Source organism: Apus apus, chromosome 7, assembly GCF_020740795.1.
Source record: "Apus apus isolate bApuApu2 chromosome 7, bApuApu2.pri.cur, whole genome shotgun sequence".
NCBI classification, from domain to species: domain Eukaryota; kingdom Metazoa; phylum Chordata; class Aves; order Apodiformes; family Apodidae; genus Apus; species Apus apus.
The window spans coordinates 17906826-17926195 of NC_067288.1; the positions used below are offsets into that span (position 1 = coordinate 17906826).

Genomic DNA, 19370 nt, shown 5'->3' on the forward strand with positions numbered 1-19370 from the left:
GAAAAAAAAGAAAGAAAAAATCCAAACCCCAAAAACCTTCACTGGCAAATAGCTTGAAGTCCCTGATTAATTTTAACCAATGCGATTTTTTCTACAGTGTTATTTCAAACTATTTTAGAATTGTTCCAGCTGAAGGCATGAAATAAACCAACTCTAATTTCTGCAAATTTAAGAAGTCAAAACACAAATACTTTAGTGTCTCAGTGTCTGTAATAGAGCATTGACATTTTCTGTGGGTTTTAAGTAACATTTAAGTGTTCTACAATCTAGTTAACTGCAAACTTCCCTAGCTTATATTAAAATATGCAAATTCTTAGTTTTTTATGTAAAATCTTAAAATTCATATGATCTCATACTGAGAAATATCTTCACACTAAAGACATTCACAAAGATTTATGCTACAATAGCTGTTACAGAATCACAGAATTGCTGGAGTTGGAAGGGACATCTAGAGATCATCTAGTCCAACTCTCCCACTGAAGTAGGATAACCTAGAGCACTTTACACAAGACTGTATCCAGACAGGTTTTGAGTATCTCCAGAGATGGAGACTCCACAACATCCCTGGGCACCCTGTTCCAGTGTTTTGTCACCCTCACTGTAAATAAGTTTTTCCTCATATTTAAATGGAACTTCCTGTGTTCCAACTTGTACCCATTTGCCCCTCATTCTGACACTAGGAACTACTGAGCAGAGCCTGTCTCCATCTTCCTCTTGTTGACGAGGATATAAAGCAGATCTGCAGAGAACTCTATACAAACTCAGTAACAGTTGATTTGGAAAAGGCAATATTAATTACATTTGAAACCCTGGTTACGAAAAGACTAACTGTAGCATTGAAGGAATGATAATTCAGGTTCCTGTGCCAGTAGCAGCAGCAGTTTTGCAAGAGGAAATGTAGAAAGTATCGCTATTCTCATGAATGCAATGAGCCATTGTGTACTCTAACTCTCCTTCCTTCAGTACTTTAGTATGAATGAAGAAAGGTTACATTTTCATAATGCAGATATATCATGTAGAGTAATCTAAAAATCAAATGGAGTGCTTAATTAATAGTTACAGTGCGATGTCTGAACTCCTTTCACCTCAGGAAGATGACTGTACAAATGGCCCATTCACATTTCAGATGAATACAGAAAGAAAGGATAGTGAAGCACCTCCAGCAGGGCTGTCACCAGGTATCTCCTGCTTATGAGGTAGCCATGTCCCTGCTGCATCCATCCCTTTCTGTCCTCAGCTTTAAGGTCTGTTGTACTTTCCATGATAAATTGTTTGCTTTTCAACACTAATCTTGACTTGTATAATTTCCAACAAATTGCTTTTACTCTTTTTTATTATCTTATGCTCATTATTGCATTCTTCCACTTGCAATGTATGAAGATGATTTCTCCATGCACAATCTATTGTGTGAGGTGTTTTAATCAATAATCTTGTTCTGCTGATTAAGCAAGGGCTTCTGTTTTGGCAAGATAACATTAGTTTCTCCTGTCATGCTCCAAACACTATTGGAAATCTTCAGCAGATTATTAGATATGCTACAATAAAGCTTTGGTACATTCTCTTTTCTTTCTTAAATTACTTCTTCACTGTCCTATCATTGCCCCGTCACCGCTGGCACCGCATTATTATCACAGCTCCCCTGAAACTTGTACTAGAGCTATGTCTCCAGGCCATAGGATGCCAGTTTCAATTGAAGCTTCTGCTTGAAAATATAAATTAAGAAAATTTCATTATCTCCTGCCAAGGGCCATTATTCACCACTGTTCTAAGGCAGATTAAAAATGCAAAATCTATGGACTTGAACAAATATTACAGCACTAAAATGAAAAACACAGTGTATCATGACTAGACCAGAAAGTGAAGTACTGGAATCTGAGAAGCAGTTTCTGGAAAGACATCAGCATTACAAGGATCAAACGGATTGACTGAGGGAAGAGCTTATTTTTATGACTAAGTCACATCAGTCATGGAAAGATACATGCAGTTCCTTTCCAAGTGGTTTGCAAAGTTAAGGTATGTAGGAAATAATGTCCACACAATTCATCCTTCAAATGCTTTTGTTTTGCATAAATAGCTGAAAAAGATGGTTAACATAAAAGAAACATCAACGGTATTTTGGAAAGACTATGAGTTAATGTCTAATCAGAAAAGGGCTACCAGAATAATTCTGGGTTTTCCTAATGCTGCATTTCTGTGAATGCAGTGTTTCACTATGTAAGGTACACACTGGCAAGCACAGAAAACAGGCATGTGTACTTAACTTTAAAAAAGAAGAAGAAAAAAGTACAGTATGAAGCCACGTTTAATAAATAAAATTATTTTAAATAAAATTGTCAATACATTAAAAATCTATCTTGTTATGTTTTTAAACTTTTAAGTCAGATGTGACAATATTTCTCTTTCAGCATATTGATGAAATACTTAAAAGCTAGCACGATGACATGTTCCTGCACATCGCCTGCAGCAACCTGCTTAAAGGCCACTTGAAGCACATAAAGTGAGTTGTAGCACCACATACTCCCATATGGTCCTCTTGTTCCTTATTCACCCTGGGTGAGCTGCAGTTTGAGGTAAAAGAGATGGGAATGTGGGATGACTACACTTCATGTAATGACTTTTAGCAGCAGCATATTTTAAACCGAAAAATTCCTGAACCTCTTTACCCAGAGTAAATGGCTGTCTTGACATATGTATTCCTAATGGTCTGCAGCGGCCACATGAGATGAGCTCCAGCTTTTGTGTGCATATTCACTAGACCTCCACTCCTGTTATTAAATTCAAAGCTACATATGTATGAAGATGTCAGGCATTACTTAAATGCTATGTTTTATTAATCCGGTCTTAGAAAATATGTGCAAAACTTAAATGTAAAAATAGCCAGAGAACAGGTATTTTATTTTAGGGGTGTATAGATACATACGTATGCACACACACAAATTATTTAAAGGAATGTATGTAAATTCTGAATTTCAAATTCACCTCACAAGAAATACATTATTACATACTGAAACCTAATAAGTGAGCAAATTGGGCTTAACCAAAGCCTGAAAACAGAAAAGACCTGCTAAAAAACCCAGCCTTGCTATAAAGCCCTGATTTGAAGCAGCATTGGCTGGCCATTACTGCGATATCTGGAATGCAACTGCAGCAGCACTAGCACAACCCTCCTACCCACAAAGGAAGAGTGAGCACACACCTCTCTACAGAGCCACACTTCCTTGAAGACAGATATGCAATCCTGCAACTGGGTTTTAAAAAACCCAGGATGCCATACTGGCAATTTTGCTTGCTGATGTGTAAGATTTTCTAAAAAATATTTTCAAGTTAGAATCCGTAGACAATGATGGGAGAAGAAGCATAACTTAAGAATAAAATGGCAGATACATGAGCATGTATGCAAGCAGAACTTGGCGATAAGAGTTACATCTAAATATTGGAAACCTTTCTGTGACCACTAAAGCAGTAAGGCATGCTAGAAATTGGTTTGAAAATTCACAACCCAGACTTGGGATTTTATGTGCACTTGGCAACGTGACCACTACAGCAATAGAACTGGTGGCTTCAGATGAAAAATATTTTATGGGAAAAAAACTGAGAAAATTGTTTCTACTTCCCTTTTAAATGTATTGGTGATTTGTTGCATATTTCTAATTACAGAGTAAACATGACACAAGGAAGCTAAATAGTCTATAATTAATATTGTAGAAGGTGCACCACCCCATCTTTTCCATTTACCCAGTAAATACACAATATTTGTGTTTTCTTTATACAATGTAATCTTATGGGAGTCTAAGGGTACACATTTGAGATGAAAACTCCAAATAGACAATAAAACACAACACCACAGGCCCTTTCTTAGGATTACCCAGTTTGATTTATTATCAATGAACGTGTATCAGACTTGTGTGGCAAAGTAATTTAACACAGTATTTCTTGCTTTCAACCTCTTCTTACAATTTTAATACCCTTAGTTATGATGCATTTACCATTAGTATTCATGTTGTCTAAGTTCAAAGCAGTCACTGTTAAACAGATTAGCCTTTTCACTCACATCTAAGCTATCAAGAGATATTTTTTCTTGTTATGATTCATTCTACTAGTGTAAACACTATGGCTATGGGGTTATTACTAACCTGAAACTGAAGCATCAGATAAAATAGGGGGCAGAAAAAAAAGGAAAAGGAAATGTAGATTTCAGTGGAATACATAAATCCTGCCTTCTCTCGGTAATTGTTTGGTGCTTTTATAAACCCATTTCTATCCCCACTACTTTCTACCATGTATGTGAAAGGCTTACTAGAACTACCAGAGCCTGTGAGGAGCCGACTGTACAACAAGCACAGGAAAAGTAGGTATCAAAAGATGCAATGAGGTGAGCAAAGTAAAACAGCCTGGTGAGGTTTGCGTAGATGCAAGCGACCCAAACCTCATACAATATGAAGAAGAGACCTGCTTTTTATAGAAAATGTTTCTAATGCAACCCCACCTGAGGAAGAATAAATTGAAATAAAGTCATAAACTTGTATTATTTGTGTGTGTGTATTTGCAGGCAAAATGCAGCATGGGATTAGAGACAGTGTATGTCTTGGTATACCAACTAATCAGTTCAAAAGATCCAAGTAAATGTTTCACCATTTAGACCAAATAAATAGCCTGCAGCTATGCTTATTTACTAATGAAAACTTCAGTAGTGTGGCATCATAATGCGTGAGCAATTTACACAGATTATTCACACTGAGTGAGCGTGAGTGCAGCATCACGCCTTGTGCGTTGAGAAGGTTTCCAGGGAGAAACACAGGGCTGGGTAATAACATCAAAGTTTTACGAAGGGGTGTTTATTTCAGAAGCACAGTGATGGAGCACAGCACACAGAAAATCCAAGTGAAAATCCTGAAGCACAGTGTCTGATCCTTAGGCATAATGCTGTAATAGACTTGTAGGAAAAGAGAGTCCTGGGTAGAGAACATAGGATAAGAGTAAAAAAATCCTTAAAACTCTTTTTTGCAGCAGTGCCAATCTTTTTTATCCATGGCTTGGCTTTCGGCATATTCATAATGTAGTTAAAAGTTATGTAACTTAAAACAGCTTGGGTCATTATTAAATGAGTAACTTGAAGAACTACAGTATTGAAAATATGTAGATTTATCCTTCATGTTACTTTGCATAGATCTTAAATAAATGTTAAAAATCATCCACTTCCATAACTAAGATAAGGTATTTCAAAGGACAAGTGTGATTTGTTACTGCAACTTCTGAAGTGTAGACACCTTGGTACAATTTACTGTTTGTGCTTTGACTGGATCCCCAGGTCAACACAAATTCAGCTTGACTCACTATGCGTTTCCTGACCGTAACACAGTTCTTTTGTTTGCAGAAATGCATTTTCAACATAAATGCATCTCAGCTCTAACAAGAAAGTAAGATTTACTAATTTACTGAATTGGCTGTTGAGGCAACATGATTTCATAGGGTCCTTTTGGCTTCCCTCTACAACGGACATGATGAAGATAATTTCAAATGGGGAGTGTAGTGGGCGACAACGCTAACTGAACTTCAACACAAGCATTCCCTTTGAATAATTAAAAATAATATAGGCTGTATCAGTTAGGAGCAATTATTTATAAAAATGTTCACCTATTGCAATTTGCATACAGAAAAACAATCACATTTTTGACCAGGGAAATGGGAAATCGCTATGGGATGCCCTACTTAAGATTAAATTAGTAAGAAACTTGTTATCAGACAACATAAAAGATACACCATAATAAGACGTGACCTTGCAGGACCTTGGAGCCAATCTGTGATTTCTTCCTCTGTAACCCTTCCTAATTATCTGCAAAGCTACAGACCCTTTTGTGGCAGGTTATTTTTCTGTGAATAGTGAGGAGGTTTGGGCTTCTAAATATTTAATTAGTCTTCTGATATGAGAATTGTTGCACATGCCAACTGCTTCGATTTTCAAACTGTGTTCATCCTAATTATGTTCAGATTTAGACTGGTCATCCCAAACCTCTCACTCTTGTAATTATTTACTCCTTAAAGATCATTCAGTGGAGAAATATTTTTCACCCTTATGGCTCTTTCTTTCCACAAATGGCTTTTCTGGTCCGTTAATTACCCACTCGGAGGATTAGACTTTGTAATAATGCAAGAGATCCTGCATGTAAGATGAGTTTTACAGGGAGAAAAAAAATAAATTGTTTTTTGGTAAACTTGCCTCAGGGAATATCCCCTTTTTGGGTTCTAATTTTCATCAACAGAGGCCATGTACCCACTGCTGCATATCTACCAATTCCACAAGGCTGACTGTGACTCATTTCTGCGGCTCAACAGAACTCAAAGTAAAATGCTGAGCAAGAGGACAAGAGACAACTTGACTGTTTTACAAGATTTCTGGAAGTGCAATCTGATAGCAAGATAGTATAGTCCTTTTTCTCATAGTTTTAAATGTGGATTTCATGGCTTTAAAGTTGTATATATTTAATCAATAACTAATAAAATTGCAACTTTTCTTATTTTATTTGCTGATTTTTTCCAGAAGTACTGTTCCTTGGTAGGGCTTTAATCAACTCTGTAAAAGTGGTGTCATTTCCTATTAAAATATGTCTGAAAGTCTTTGCTACAAATACTTCCTTTTCTTCTGAGAGGAATGCCTGTCACAAAAGCACCATTATTCATTACCCACAGTGATGTCTGGATCTAATTAACATCTGGAAGGATTGCAAAGCTTCCAGGTATAGGACTTTCCCTGCAAAAGTATTCTTCTGCTCTAACTTGGAAAGCAAAATCCCACTTTTCTCTTTGTGATTGAAGTTAAAGGATTAAGTTACTGATTTGAACTGTGCACTGATTCCTGAAACTTCCAGTTTTAAGCCAAACAAAGTTGAAGGGGCTGTTTTTGTTTACATCTGCAAAAATCTTCCACATTCTGCACTTGTTTTTTTATGCAAGTCAAGCAGAATCAATCTCTGTAAGAAAACACATCAGAAAATTCACTGGCTTGACTCTGTCAATGCATAATCTCTAATTGTGTCAAAAATATTCATGATCCAATCCTTTTATCAAGCTGTCTACCACTGAAGGAGTCTCATGCCTACACAATTAAAAACCCCATGTTAGCCATACATAATACTGTACTACATTTGATGCAAATCCTTTTCTATTGAAATAAGCACTGGGCTGACAGCAGGAAGGGGCTGATAAGAAAGCAACAAGGCACTGTTGATGGCATGCATGATAACTGAGCACTAACTCATATGTGTTCTGTCTACAGCCCATTACTCAAAGTGCTCCTGTTTCAAATGTGACTCCAGGAGGTGTTCTTTTGCTGTATTTCTGTCACAAAGGCAGCAAAATTATCTAAGATAGTTAAAGATACAAAGTATATTATATTTTTCATACTCATCAGTGATGCTGGTACTAGGATAATATACTGAAGGCAGTATCAGTGCTACTACATCCTAGGATGAGAAAACACCTACAGCTTCACAAGTGTAGTAGTACAGTTGAGTTCACAGCTGTTAAGAAATTCAGTAAAAACAGGGAAAGGTTATAGGTCCAGAACTGTCATGTTATTGTTATGCTTACATGTCAGCCTAAATTAATGCAATAAATGGGGAGTGGAAAAGGAGCATGCATGCTACAAGAAATTGAAATCCAAAGATTGTGATAGCTACTGTATTACAGTGAAAGCCTGAAAAATATTACAGCTTTCAATAGTAAAACTGTAAAGACTCTGCAGTACCTATGTATTATAAAGCAGGTTTGACATAGAAAAATTCTATACAATAAGAGCTTGACATGTCTACAGCAGGCTAAAAATATACTGAATACTGAGTATTTCGTCCATGTCACACTCTTAAGACTGCATTCATTTCATTGCAGTAAGTTGTTTTATAGGCTCGATTCATCATGATCTATAAAATGTTAGGCTGAAATGCTCTAAATATCTGCTAACACCATGTGCAAGCCTGGGAGTACAAGGCACTGTGCTGTGAAGCGGCAAAGACAGAACTCTTCTGAGAAAGTAGCACACACTCTTATGTCACTGATATAAACAGGGTAAGCACGCTAAATAATGTATAAACAGGCAGACAATCTTTACATAAAGCAGGAATTCCAGTTGAATTGCTTGATTTTATTTTACCAGTATGACACTAGTTTTTAAGAGCACTTCTTGAAAACCACAGAAGTCGACTATGAGACTAAATTAAAGAAAGTACAGGCAAACTCCTTTCATTCACAGGTATATGAAAGAAAAAATACAAAGGCCTCTTTCATTGGTGGCCATAGCATTTCTGCTGATTATTGTTCTGCAATATGTTGAAAATAAAGTGCAAAGTGGGGAATTATCTGTGTCTTTCTGTAATCATGGTCCATTTATTAAGTAATTAGATTGCAATTTTATTGCTAGAGAGGAAAAAAAAGAAAAGCTGAAAAATACTGTTATAGCTTGTATCTTTTTATCCTTAAACTCTTCCATTTCAGCAACCTCATTAATGTCAAAATGTCATGAACATGGCCACCCCTTATTAGACTATATAGCCTGGGCACAGGCAGAATCTATGGGATTCAATAAAGAAGCTTTTTCTTGTTGAATTCAACTAAAAAGCTTAACTGAGCCACAAATGGCAGAAGGTTCTTTTTATTTTAAGTAGGAGATTATTTTGTGGCAGAAGAAAACTTCCAGATTATGAGATCTGCTCTTTCCTATACTGCTCTGTAGCTACTGTTTAATTCTTAAACCCATGTTACTCTATTCCTTTCCTCTGAATTAAACAGTCTCACTGTAATAATCTTTAAATTCTATTTCCTTTGCTTTACTAACAAAAACTTTTCATTTTCATCACTACTGCTGACAAAACTAAAAAATACTCATAATTCACCTACCTATATCTAATTCATATCAATCTGTCCTAATTTACAATCTATATCCTGGCTCTGCCCATCTTCATGTACCTTTTCCATGTCAATTCTGTTTACTAAGTGATATTCAGCAGATTTCCTATAATGCACGAACCTTAACAGGCAGCTTTTAATTGCCTTGCATAGGAAACCACATCACTATTAATTCCACAGTAACAGTATAAAATAAAACTATTGCTTCTCAGACTCCAGAGCAATTAGACCTCTCGGCTATTTGGCTAACTCTGCTTCATGATACCCAGTGCAGTTAATTATATTTTTTTGATGTTAATAGTCTCTGTCAGTTTCAAGCATAACTCCTCTTTGATGAATATGTAAATTATATTTGAATAAAAAAATAATCTTGGTTACATTTCATATTCAGCAGTCATCACAGCTTAATAAAGGTCTCCTCAGCAAGGGTTGCGATAAATGGCTATATGAACACATGTATAAAGTCCTAAATCAATTTATCAGATAATGTAGTTGTTTTGGCTAAGTGTGATAGAGGATATATTGGGGTGTGAGGAATTGACAGGCTTCAATTATTACAGTATTATTCTATAAGAACTAAAATTGGCACAGTAATATATAAGTAAGTCAGAATGTTTTCATAATAAAGTTCTGAGTGCAACTAAACCAATAACTTATCTTGATTAGACTAGAAATTTGAAAACTATATAAAAATTCACACAAATTCATCCAAGAGAATACAACATTCAGCTGAAAGATGTTTAAAATTAAGCAATTTTGTCTCAGTCATATTCTGAAAAACATCAGCAAATTACCAAGAGCATTACTTACGTTCCCAAAACATAGTATATGATTAACTGTACACCTAGTACTGCCAACCTAGTAAAGCCCATTTCTGAAATCGAAAAAAAACAACCTAGAAAATTACAGGCTGAAGCATTTTTTTTATGATGCTGAGATATACAAGAAACAGTGTGCAATACTTAAAAAGTTATGTTTACGTATGTATAGTTATTTATATTTATTTTCACCCCTAAGCAGCAAGGAAAGACTGATGAATGTGTATATAGCATCCTGCCAGATGAAATACATGCTGACTTAAGATGACTATGATGAGGTTTTTTTCCAATAATAAAGGAAAGAAAACAACTTGAATATAAGATATGAAAACACTAAATAAAATATCATACTACACCATGGTAAAATAATGAATCCAATCTTTTTTGAAGTAAACAAAATCTAAATTTTAAATGTTTTTAGATGATATCAATGATGCTTTTGTTGTTTCCTTTGTACATGGTCCAATGCCATGATTACAGCAACACGCATGTGTGTTATGTGCTTGCACATGTGTAATATAATTTCTTCTGCAAAAAATAATAACAGAACACACCACAAAAGGATTATCAAGTACTACTGACAGCTATTTCACCTTGCCTGACTGCTCAGAACCTTGTAATATGAGGATTTGTATTTCATTTACTAAGTAATACCCTGATGAAACAGCCCCATTAATAAACTCCCCTATTTTTAATGAGTAAACTAGACCTACTACTTTTGTATTAAGAACTAATGATAGCAAAAACACACAGTGCCAGATAAGGTTCTTCTCAGTCATGGGTGTAACTGTTTTTTCCTGAAATAAAGCCAAGGACTGTGGCATCCCTCATGAATATTCTAGGCTAAGTGATTATGCCTTGTTCATGAAAACAGGCTACACGTACTTCTGCTTTTTTCTTTACATTTAAGTCATAACTACGTCTTGTGACTAACACATAGAAAACAAAACAAAACAAAAACCTATCTGGCCAGTATTGTGAAAGGCTTACTTTAAAAGCAAAGAGCATTTTAAGCTTCTGCTACATCAAAATAGTCATGAGTGACTGCCATACTAAGACCTACATCTATTTTAGATGAATAGAAATCTTCATTTTTAAGGGATGCTTTAAAAAAGGTATCTCATGTTGATAATCTTGTATGGTAAATGTTTTGTGAAGCAGTTGGCAGCAAGCTGAAACAGAAATTGCTGGCATGCCAAAGCAAAAGAAGGACCTCGTACATGAGATAAAGTATCAGTACCACAGCAATTCTGATGTGCATAAATTCTGAGAACAAACCTCCACATCAGCCTGTGCTATCCTATCATCAACACTGGTATTTCTCTGACACAAGAAAAAAAAAAATGTGCAAGCTCTTAATGAAAGTAGAAAAAGGCAAGCTATATTTCTTATTCTGAAGACACATTTCTCTACATAATATCTTTAGCAAAGGGAGGCAATCTTCAGCGGCAGAAGGAAAAGCAACGGAAAAAGCAAGGATAGCAGCAGGGGTCAGCAGAGCCCTTGTCTAAGCCTGGCAGACCCCCGAAGTGAAGTGCACCATTACCACAATCACAGTCATTTGTGAATGGCAGAGGATAAAATCTTACCAGTGAAAACTGTTCTAAGTCACATTAAAAAATGCAAATCTGAAGCGTACTATGGTTTAAACACTGGGCCCTGTCTGTGGAAGCTGTTCTTGAGGCGCTAAAATGCTTCTCTATGGAAGTCTTGCAAAGGCTCAAAGTCAGCTCTGCCGTGGCCCCACAGCAGGTTTTGCTTTCTACCAGAAGTTACCCGGTACGAGCTTTGCTTTTCGCTAGACCTTTTCACTAGACCTTTTCACTTTGGTAAGTGAGATTAAGCAGTGATAGATTTACCCGCTATCCATCCCAGCCTGGAGTCCAGTGGAAGATTTCCTTTATTGACTCACAGAACAGACCAAACTTCTTTTCAGTTGAAAGGACACTAATACAGTATGACAATGTTTCCTCTGCAGACCTGACAAGCAGGAACAAGACGGAAGGCTTTAAAAATGTGTCTTCTTAGAGGAGAATTTATTTTGTTTTCTTTCAGAACTGTCTCACTCTCATTTATATACAGGATTTTTCAAAATGACATGTTGTTGGACATGTGAATAGGCAGAAAAGCATGAACAGCTCCATTCTCCTTCTCTCCTTTTGGGAAGGATTAAGTAACAAAGTCTCAGGACAAGGAATGGATATGCTGCTTCCTTCAGCTTTCCCTTGATCACTCTGTGGGGCAGGAGGCACTTCGCTTTCAATTCTGAAGACCCTCCATTTAAGCGCAGCTGTCTTGCAGAGAGATGATGGTTCCAACAGGTTAAGATTATTACCGTGTGAGAGAAGATCATGGTAACAAAAACCCAAGCATGAACTCTTCACTGGTGTCGTGATGGACATGGTAATTGAAGGTACATGTGTTGCATGTGCTTAAGACAGGACAGGGTACGCACAAGAGATAAAACACTGCTGAAGAAGATTTATTCCTCTTTTAATCCTTTTATTTTTCTGCAGTAATGTTTTTAAAGGGAAAGGTATTTTTAAAAAAATTACAGTTCCCTAAGTTCATCTATTGTAAACAACATCTTTTTATATCTACAATTACATATTTTAATGAGGTTTTCTTTGTCTGTGCATATTTTAAAATCAAAATGATACTGATTAGATATGTTTTGTAAAGATCACATAAAGCTACAATTACAGTATAAACTGGAGATGAAAATAGAATTTCAAGGCCATTTTAGTGAAGGATTGATGTAACCTCCCTTCTGTTGTAAAACAAAAAAAACCTGAGTACACCAACTGTGAGATTATAATTTTTAATGTAGATGTTTGCATGGTCTGCAAACTCTAGTTTTAAACAGTTTGAATTTTTCCTTTTTAAAGATTGCAACTATGCTCTCAGCATTAGAACACAGATTACAAGTTCTTACTTAAAAACTCAAGAGAGGAGGAATTCTTTCTGAAGTTAACATTAATTTGGCTATCAACATTAAACGCTTGAATTTTACCTCTAAGTGATGGATTCCATAAATTCAGTTAATAGGCTGCATTTTTTTTTTTTTCTAGACCACCTAACCAGGATGAGAAGGCAGATGAAATAGTCTATATGCAGTTGGGAGAGGCTTTACAGTTGCTGCCACTTGTTCTAATGGGGGACTACAACTTCCCAGGTTTCTGCTGGAAACACAATACAGCAGAGAGAGAACAGTCCTGGAGGTTCCTAGAGTGCATGCAAGATTAACTTCCTGACACACCTGGTGAGGGAGCCAACCAGGGAGAGTGCCCGTCTGGACTTGCTGCTCATCAACAGCGAAGGACTTGTGGGGGAAGTAACAGCTGGAGGAAGTCTAGGGCATAGCGACCGTGAACTTACAGAGTTTTCAATTCTCGGAGAAGTAAGGAGGGGTGTCAGTAAAACTGCCACCTTGGACTTCCACAGGACAGACTTCGATCTGTTCCTGAGACTCACTGACAAAGCCCGTTGGGAGATTGTCATGAAGGGTAAAGGAGTCCAGGAAGGCTGCACATACTTCAAGAAGAAAGTCTCAAAGGCCCAGGAGCTGCTGTCCCCATGTGCTGAAAAATGAGCCATGAGGGAAGAAGACTGGTCTGGCTGAACAGAAAGACTTGGCTGGAGCTCAGGAAGAATAGGAGAGTTTATGGTCCTGCACTTGGGCCATGCAGTGCTACAGGCCTGCGGAAGAGTGGCTGGAAAGCTATCCAGCAGAAAAGGACCTGGGGGTTCTGACTGACAGGTGGCTGAGTATGAGCCAGCAGTGTGCCCAGGTGGTCAAGAAGGCCAATGGCATCCTGGTCTGTATCAGAAATAGTGTGGTAAGCAGGACCAGGGAGGTGATCGTTTCTCTGTACTCGGCATTGGTGAGGCCAGACCTTGAATACTGTGTTTTGGGTACCTCAATACAAGGACGTTGAGGTGCTGGAGTGTGTCCAATGAAGGGTGACAAAGCTGGTGAAGGGCCTTGAGAACAAGTCTTATGAGTGGCTGAGGGAACTGGGGCTGTTTAGTCTGAAGAAAAGGAGGCTGAGGGGAGACCTCATTGCCTTCTACAACTACCTGAAAGGACACTGTAAAGAGGTAGGTGCTGATCCCTTCTCACAGGCAACTGGTGATAGAACAAGAGGAAATGGCCTCAAGTTGCACCAGGGGAGGTTTAGACCAGACATTAGGAAGAATTTTTAACTGAAAAGGTTGTCAGACATTGGAACAGGCTGCCCAAGGAGGTAGTTGAGTCACCATCCCTAATTGTGTTTAAAAGTAATCTACATGTGGTGCTTGGGGATATGGCTTAGTACTGGACTTGGTAGAGTAAGGTGAATGGTTGGACTCGATGATCTTGAAGGTCTTTTCCAATCTAAGTGATTCTATGATTCTTTAAATACAAAATGTAATTTTCTACAAGACACACAAATAGCTATATCTGTAAATTACTCAAAAAATCAAGTGTACAGACTGGAATGGACATGACTTTTTTTTTCAATATTTGATTTAGCAAGATTTAAAATTGCATTATTCAAAATTATCACCTGTCACACTACCCAAGTATTTTAAGTATATAAGCAAAACTATCTAATTGTACCGTACTGGAACTGTAGAGCTATTTATAATGTCTAACCTGTAAAATAATTGAGAAGTTTTCCTAAACAAAAAGTTTAGGACTAGGAAAAATGACTGCTCCTAAAAAAAAGCCTATTTTTTAATTCAGAAGAGAACAGTTCCAGCATGCAAAAACACATCTTAGCAGCTTATTGTTCCACTATAAAATTACGTACACAATATGCCTTCGCCTTTGAAATGTATTTTAAGTAAGTGTTTACAAGTACCTTGAAGCATCTGTTTTTATTTTAAACTAATAAAACAGAAATCCAAGTACTAGGTGCTACCTATGCAATCCTTAGTGCCTGTCTTAACAAAAAGCTATGGTCCATCCACCTGCAGTTGCAGCCTGCAGAGTGGGCCCTTGAAGTTGACACTGGAGGCAGAACGTCCCCATAAATGCACAGGCCATTTGAATATAACCACAGGATCCACCTGCAGTATGCTTACAATAGAAATGGATTTAAGGCTAGTTTGTAAGCCAGTTAATTTTCAAATCTTCGCTGTGCCTATAAAGATCAGTACTAGTTAGCCTTATCAACTTCAAAGTCTCGTGACAGTTTCGCTTACAGCCACACATGCACACTTTATGAGCAAGCAACTAGAGCAATTTCCTCAGGCTGCTTTGCATCTTCTGCTTCCCTGTTGATTTAATTTACTTTTAAATGAAGAGTAAACAGAGGTGGATTTGTCCCTGTTAAAGGACAGTGCAGCACCAAGGAATTTGTCTACTGTAAGATCTAACTGCCTGAAATGTGGGTCCTCTGCCACTCACACTACTCCCTCACCAAATATTGTAGAAATAAACTTATTTCTATACTTGACCTTAGCACATGGTAGGATGTCTCAAACTTGACTGTATGCAAACGATGGGGTTAATGATCAGAGAAGTGTGAAAGGGGAGAGGGATTTTCTAAAGGTCTAGTCTCTTTCTTCAAAGCTTTAATTTTAATTGTGCCAGTTTGAAGTTTACACAGAATCTAAATACATCTGAAAGACTTTATTCTATAATAATCGGAATGTAATTTCAATCAGGGAATAAAAATTTAATAACTACTTTACAAAGGTAAAAGCAAAGCAATGAAGTCATTAGTGTTCCAGTCAGGCTTCCTAGTAAAGCACTAAGTTAAAAGTCTATTGAGAACTGCAGAAAAGAGAGAGGGAGAAAAGATTAAGAAGCAACTTGTTTTGAGAAAGAGGAGCTAATGCATCAGTGGACACTGGCAAATTTTGTGTGCTGTATCTCATATTCTCTGGAAAGGGAGCAGGGCATGTGATTACATGGCTTTGTCTTCAACTGGAAACCTCATCTTATTTTTCAGTCTTCAGATTTCACAGTATTGATCTCATTAAACTCATATTTTCACATTGTAACTGCAGTAAATGTAGTTGCTGTGCAAAAGCTGTAGAGTAATGTTGCAAATGAATTACGAGAATTTATTAATTGCCATGGAATGACATTTAACTGCAGGTCTAAACAGAATTCACTGGTCAAATGCAGTGGTAAAAACACTGCTGGCTGCAATGATAAAAACACGTCATTAGTCCTCAAAAGTAAACACTAAGATTTTAAGTAGCTATGTAGGATCTATTGCTGCTTTTTTCTAATGGTATGGAAGAAAAGTTTTCACTGTGATCAAATGTTCTAACAGATTTGTTTTTCCTAGTCAGCTAAAAAAAAAAACAACAAAAAAAAAAAACACAAACAAAAAAACAACAAACAAACCAATGAATCTCACAGGCCTTCCAGGTGAGATTTTTCTATGCAATTGCTGCCATCAAAATACAGCTCATGTGATACTTTAGATACCAGAACAAGGATATATGCTGAGTACCAAACAACAGTTTGACTTAGACAACAAAAAGTTATGATCACCAATGCAGTTAAATTAGATAGAAGAACTTAAAATATTTCATAAATATGAAGCATTCTTCTATGCTTGCAATATAGCACAAGTTGAACAATTTTGATAAAAGATTAAACAAGGCAAAAGAGATAGCTTTTCTACTTAATGACAGGAGCAGAGAAGCAAACTACAAAAGCAAACTTCCAAATTACTATAAAAGCCAGACAAAAATAGAAAGCAAAGTAACAAACAATCTTGCCATTTTTTCAGAAAAAAACAAAACACAACAAAACCCCAAAAATAACAATAACAAAAATCTGAAAAACTCTCTCTGAGCATAGATCTTCTGAACCAATGTAATACATGTGTTTACAACTTCATTTTAATCTGTTGACAAAAGGGCAAGAGTGGAAGATTGGGGAAGTTCAAAAACACTCTCTGCTATCATAAACTTACAGTCAATTAATTGAAAGGGAAGGACTGAAATTTCAGTTTTCCAGTAACAGTTTGATGTCACTCTAAGCAAGATTGTGCCTCTACATTTGTCTCTGACTACCTTAATCTGTGTATTTATAGTGAACATAAGGAGGACTTTGATCAAAACACAACATGCATTTTACACAACAAGGAAGTCTACAGAGAGGCACTACATTTACAAAAGCAATTGAAGGTGGTTTCAAAGGGAGCTGACAGATTAGAGGATGATGACATTGCTGCTGCAGTCTCAACGGAAATCTGGCTTGATCTAATTAACAACAACAAACTGGAACCACAAAAAGATAATTCAAACATGACTTAAAGAAGTTATATTACCTTTATACTAGCACAGCAACGGATCCTTTCCCTTACTGATCACAGAATATGTCACAGGTTGAACGCAGAACAAGGATTTGATCCGATATCCGTAATTTCTCTACAGAATTTGAAATTGAAGCCTGACATCTAGCCCAAATATTCAACTACATCCACGCATTCATATGAAAATGACAGAATCCTAAGAATCACATTCATGGCAACTTGAGTGCATGGGAAAACAAAATGGAAGATTATTTTTAAGATGTGACTGTATGCTCCTGAGTGCTACCATGCTCAAACAGAACACAGTGAAAGGAGCACAGCATGCTGGGCAACTTTATGTTTCATTTGATATGTCTGTGTACATACACCACAAAGCTCCCAGGTTATTTCCACTCCCTTCTTGTTCAGATTTCTCACTCCAAGAAAAATGCACTGGGAGGAAAATTTCGCACCAATCCTGAACTTATTCAAGGCTTGTAGTTTAAGGCAGTAGCAATGCCAATGACTGATCTATGCCAACATTTCCAAAAATGTCAGTACTAGGTGACTGCTGCCTGTAGCATAGAAATTTCTGTGAAATTTTGGTTCTGATGCAGCTTTTGTACTAAAAACACTTTCATACACTCTTCTGATGGATTGTCTTTTCTGAATGACAACTGCTGCCACTAAGACATAATATAACTTATGTGTATACACATATAGGCTTCTGTACACACATGCAGAATGACATATAACCATCCTGGGATTTAATAGTTCTGGCATTTTCCACTGGATGTATTTTACAGGTGGGAACTGTGGCAATAATTTACTTTATTTGTACGAAACATGTAACTTTGCTAAGGAATGTAGAAGTTACTGAAAAATCAGCATTTAGGCACACTTAGTGTGCTGTTTGGCCACCTAAAAGACAAGGAGACAGGGAGTCTCCAAGTAAGTGAATTGTTCCATTCTCCTTGCACTTATCTTCCTGCCTTTTAAATTTTCCTCACAGAATTAAAAATAAAAAATAAAAAAATTTCTAATTGCAACTCGTAGTTTTTATTTCCTCCTAATATTAATAGATAGAAATAATACTACCTTGATAGCAAACTGGCAACAATAACTCAACATTTTCAACAGTATGTACCTCTTACTGTATTAATTCAGGCATTTTTCTTCTTCAGTCCTCAAAATGATAATATTTTTACCTTTGTGTCATAATTTTGTAGGCATCTGGAAGGAAGCATTCTGTGTTCTCCATCTGGAAAGGGTCAGCATCACAAATCTTGTCATCTGTTCGTCCATAGTTAGCACTTTCTATCATAATAACATCGCTTCCTGGACACCGGAGGTCAATGGAGTAGCCTTCACAGGAGAGCTCCCTCCTAACCAAACCAAACGGTAGTGCTGCTCGGCTGAAACCTGCGAAAAGAAAAAAGAAATGAGACTGAGCCTAAAGGAGTTATCACATTGAACTGTTCTTTTTTTCTGTCAAATAGGCACTAATTTTTATCACTGTGCTAAAGGAAGTACAACTTCAAACAGTCTGACCTGGTACTGCATTAAGTGAAGCATCTTCCGTGAAACTCTCATATTCCTACACTATCCCTATACTACTGTTACTATGTCCTTAACCTAGTAAAGGAGGAAATTCCCCTTCACTTCTTCTAATCCTTGACAGGGCAAAAAGTGGCACCTGCCTGCATAGCAACACTGCCTGTTCCTGTTCCCACCTCTTTTCTTTCTGCTTTTTTCTCCCTCTTTGGGCAGTCAGTCAGGCTAAGTCTGAAAGTGGGAAGCAGCAGAGCAGGCAGGATTTGCAAATGCCAAAGTGACTTAAAAAAACCCAAAACAAACCAGTCCCCAAAGTCATAGTTCCAACTTAGTCTGTCTTAATTTGTATCTTCCCTTCTCCAGGACCAGTTGGCTTATTTTCCTTAGCTATTTTATGTCCCCAGCATAGACATGTTTGTGCCACCACACCTAATATACCTGCTGATGCTTTACCTAGTTGAACTTGTGTTCCTTACTATGCCTTTCACGTAAATTAAACCACAGATAGATAATATTTTGAACAACTACATAATTTCACCAGTACTGCCACCTGCAGTTGTGTGCTGTATAAAAATTTCCCCATCCCTCCCAAAATGATGTGTGTTTCACAGAACTCTCATTTTTAACATGTTTTTCTGCATGAGAGATTTTCTAAAAACTGGTAACTTCTCTAACAAAGCTGTACAAAATACTTTAGAAACAAATCAATGGTTCAGACGTTCAACCAGATGTTTAGTCTTTCATAGACATGTCTTCATGCAAAATACACTGTGTCAGGAAAAAATGTATCTGCATACTACACTTTCTTGCACACAGTTGCTACTGGATTATTACTAAACCATTATTTCTGTTTCTT

At 36.9% G+C, this 19370-nt stretch overlaps 1 protein-coding gene across 21 annotated transcripts in view; it reads right to left on the reverse strand.

Annotated features, from left to right (window-relative positions):
* Window positions 1–19370, reverse strand: part of ADGRL2 (adhesion G protein-coupled receptor L2) — a 161770-nt gene that overhangs the window by 57750 nt on the left and 84650 nt on the right. For all 21 annotated transcript variants that reach the window (XM_051624350.1, XM_051624357.1, XM_051624340.1 and 18 more), the window contains exon 3: window positions 18169–18382. In XM_051624350.1, the coding sequence (XP_051480310.1) occupies window positions 18169–18382 (214 nt within the window). The remainder of the gene's footprint in view (window positions 1–18168; window positions 18383–19370) is intronic.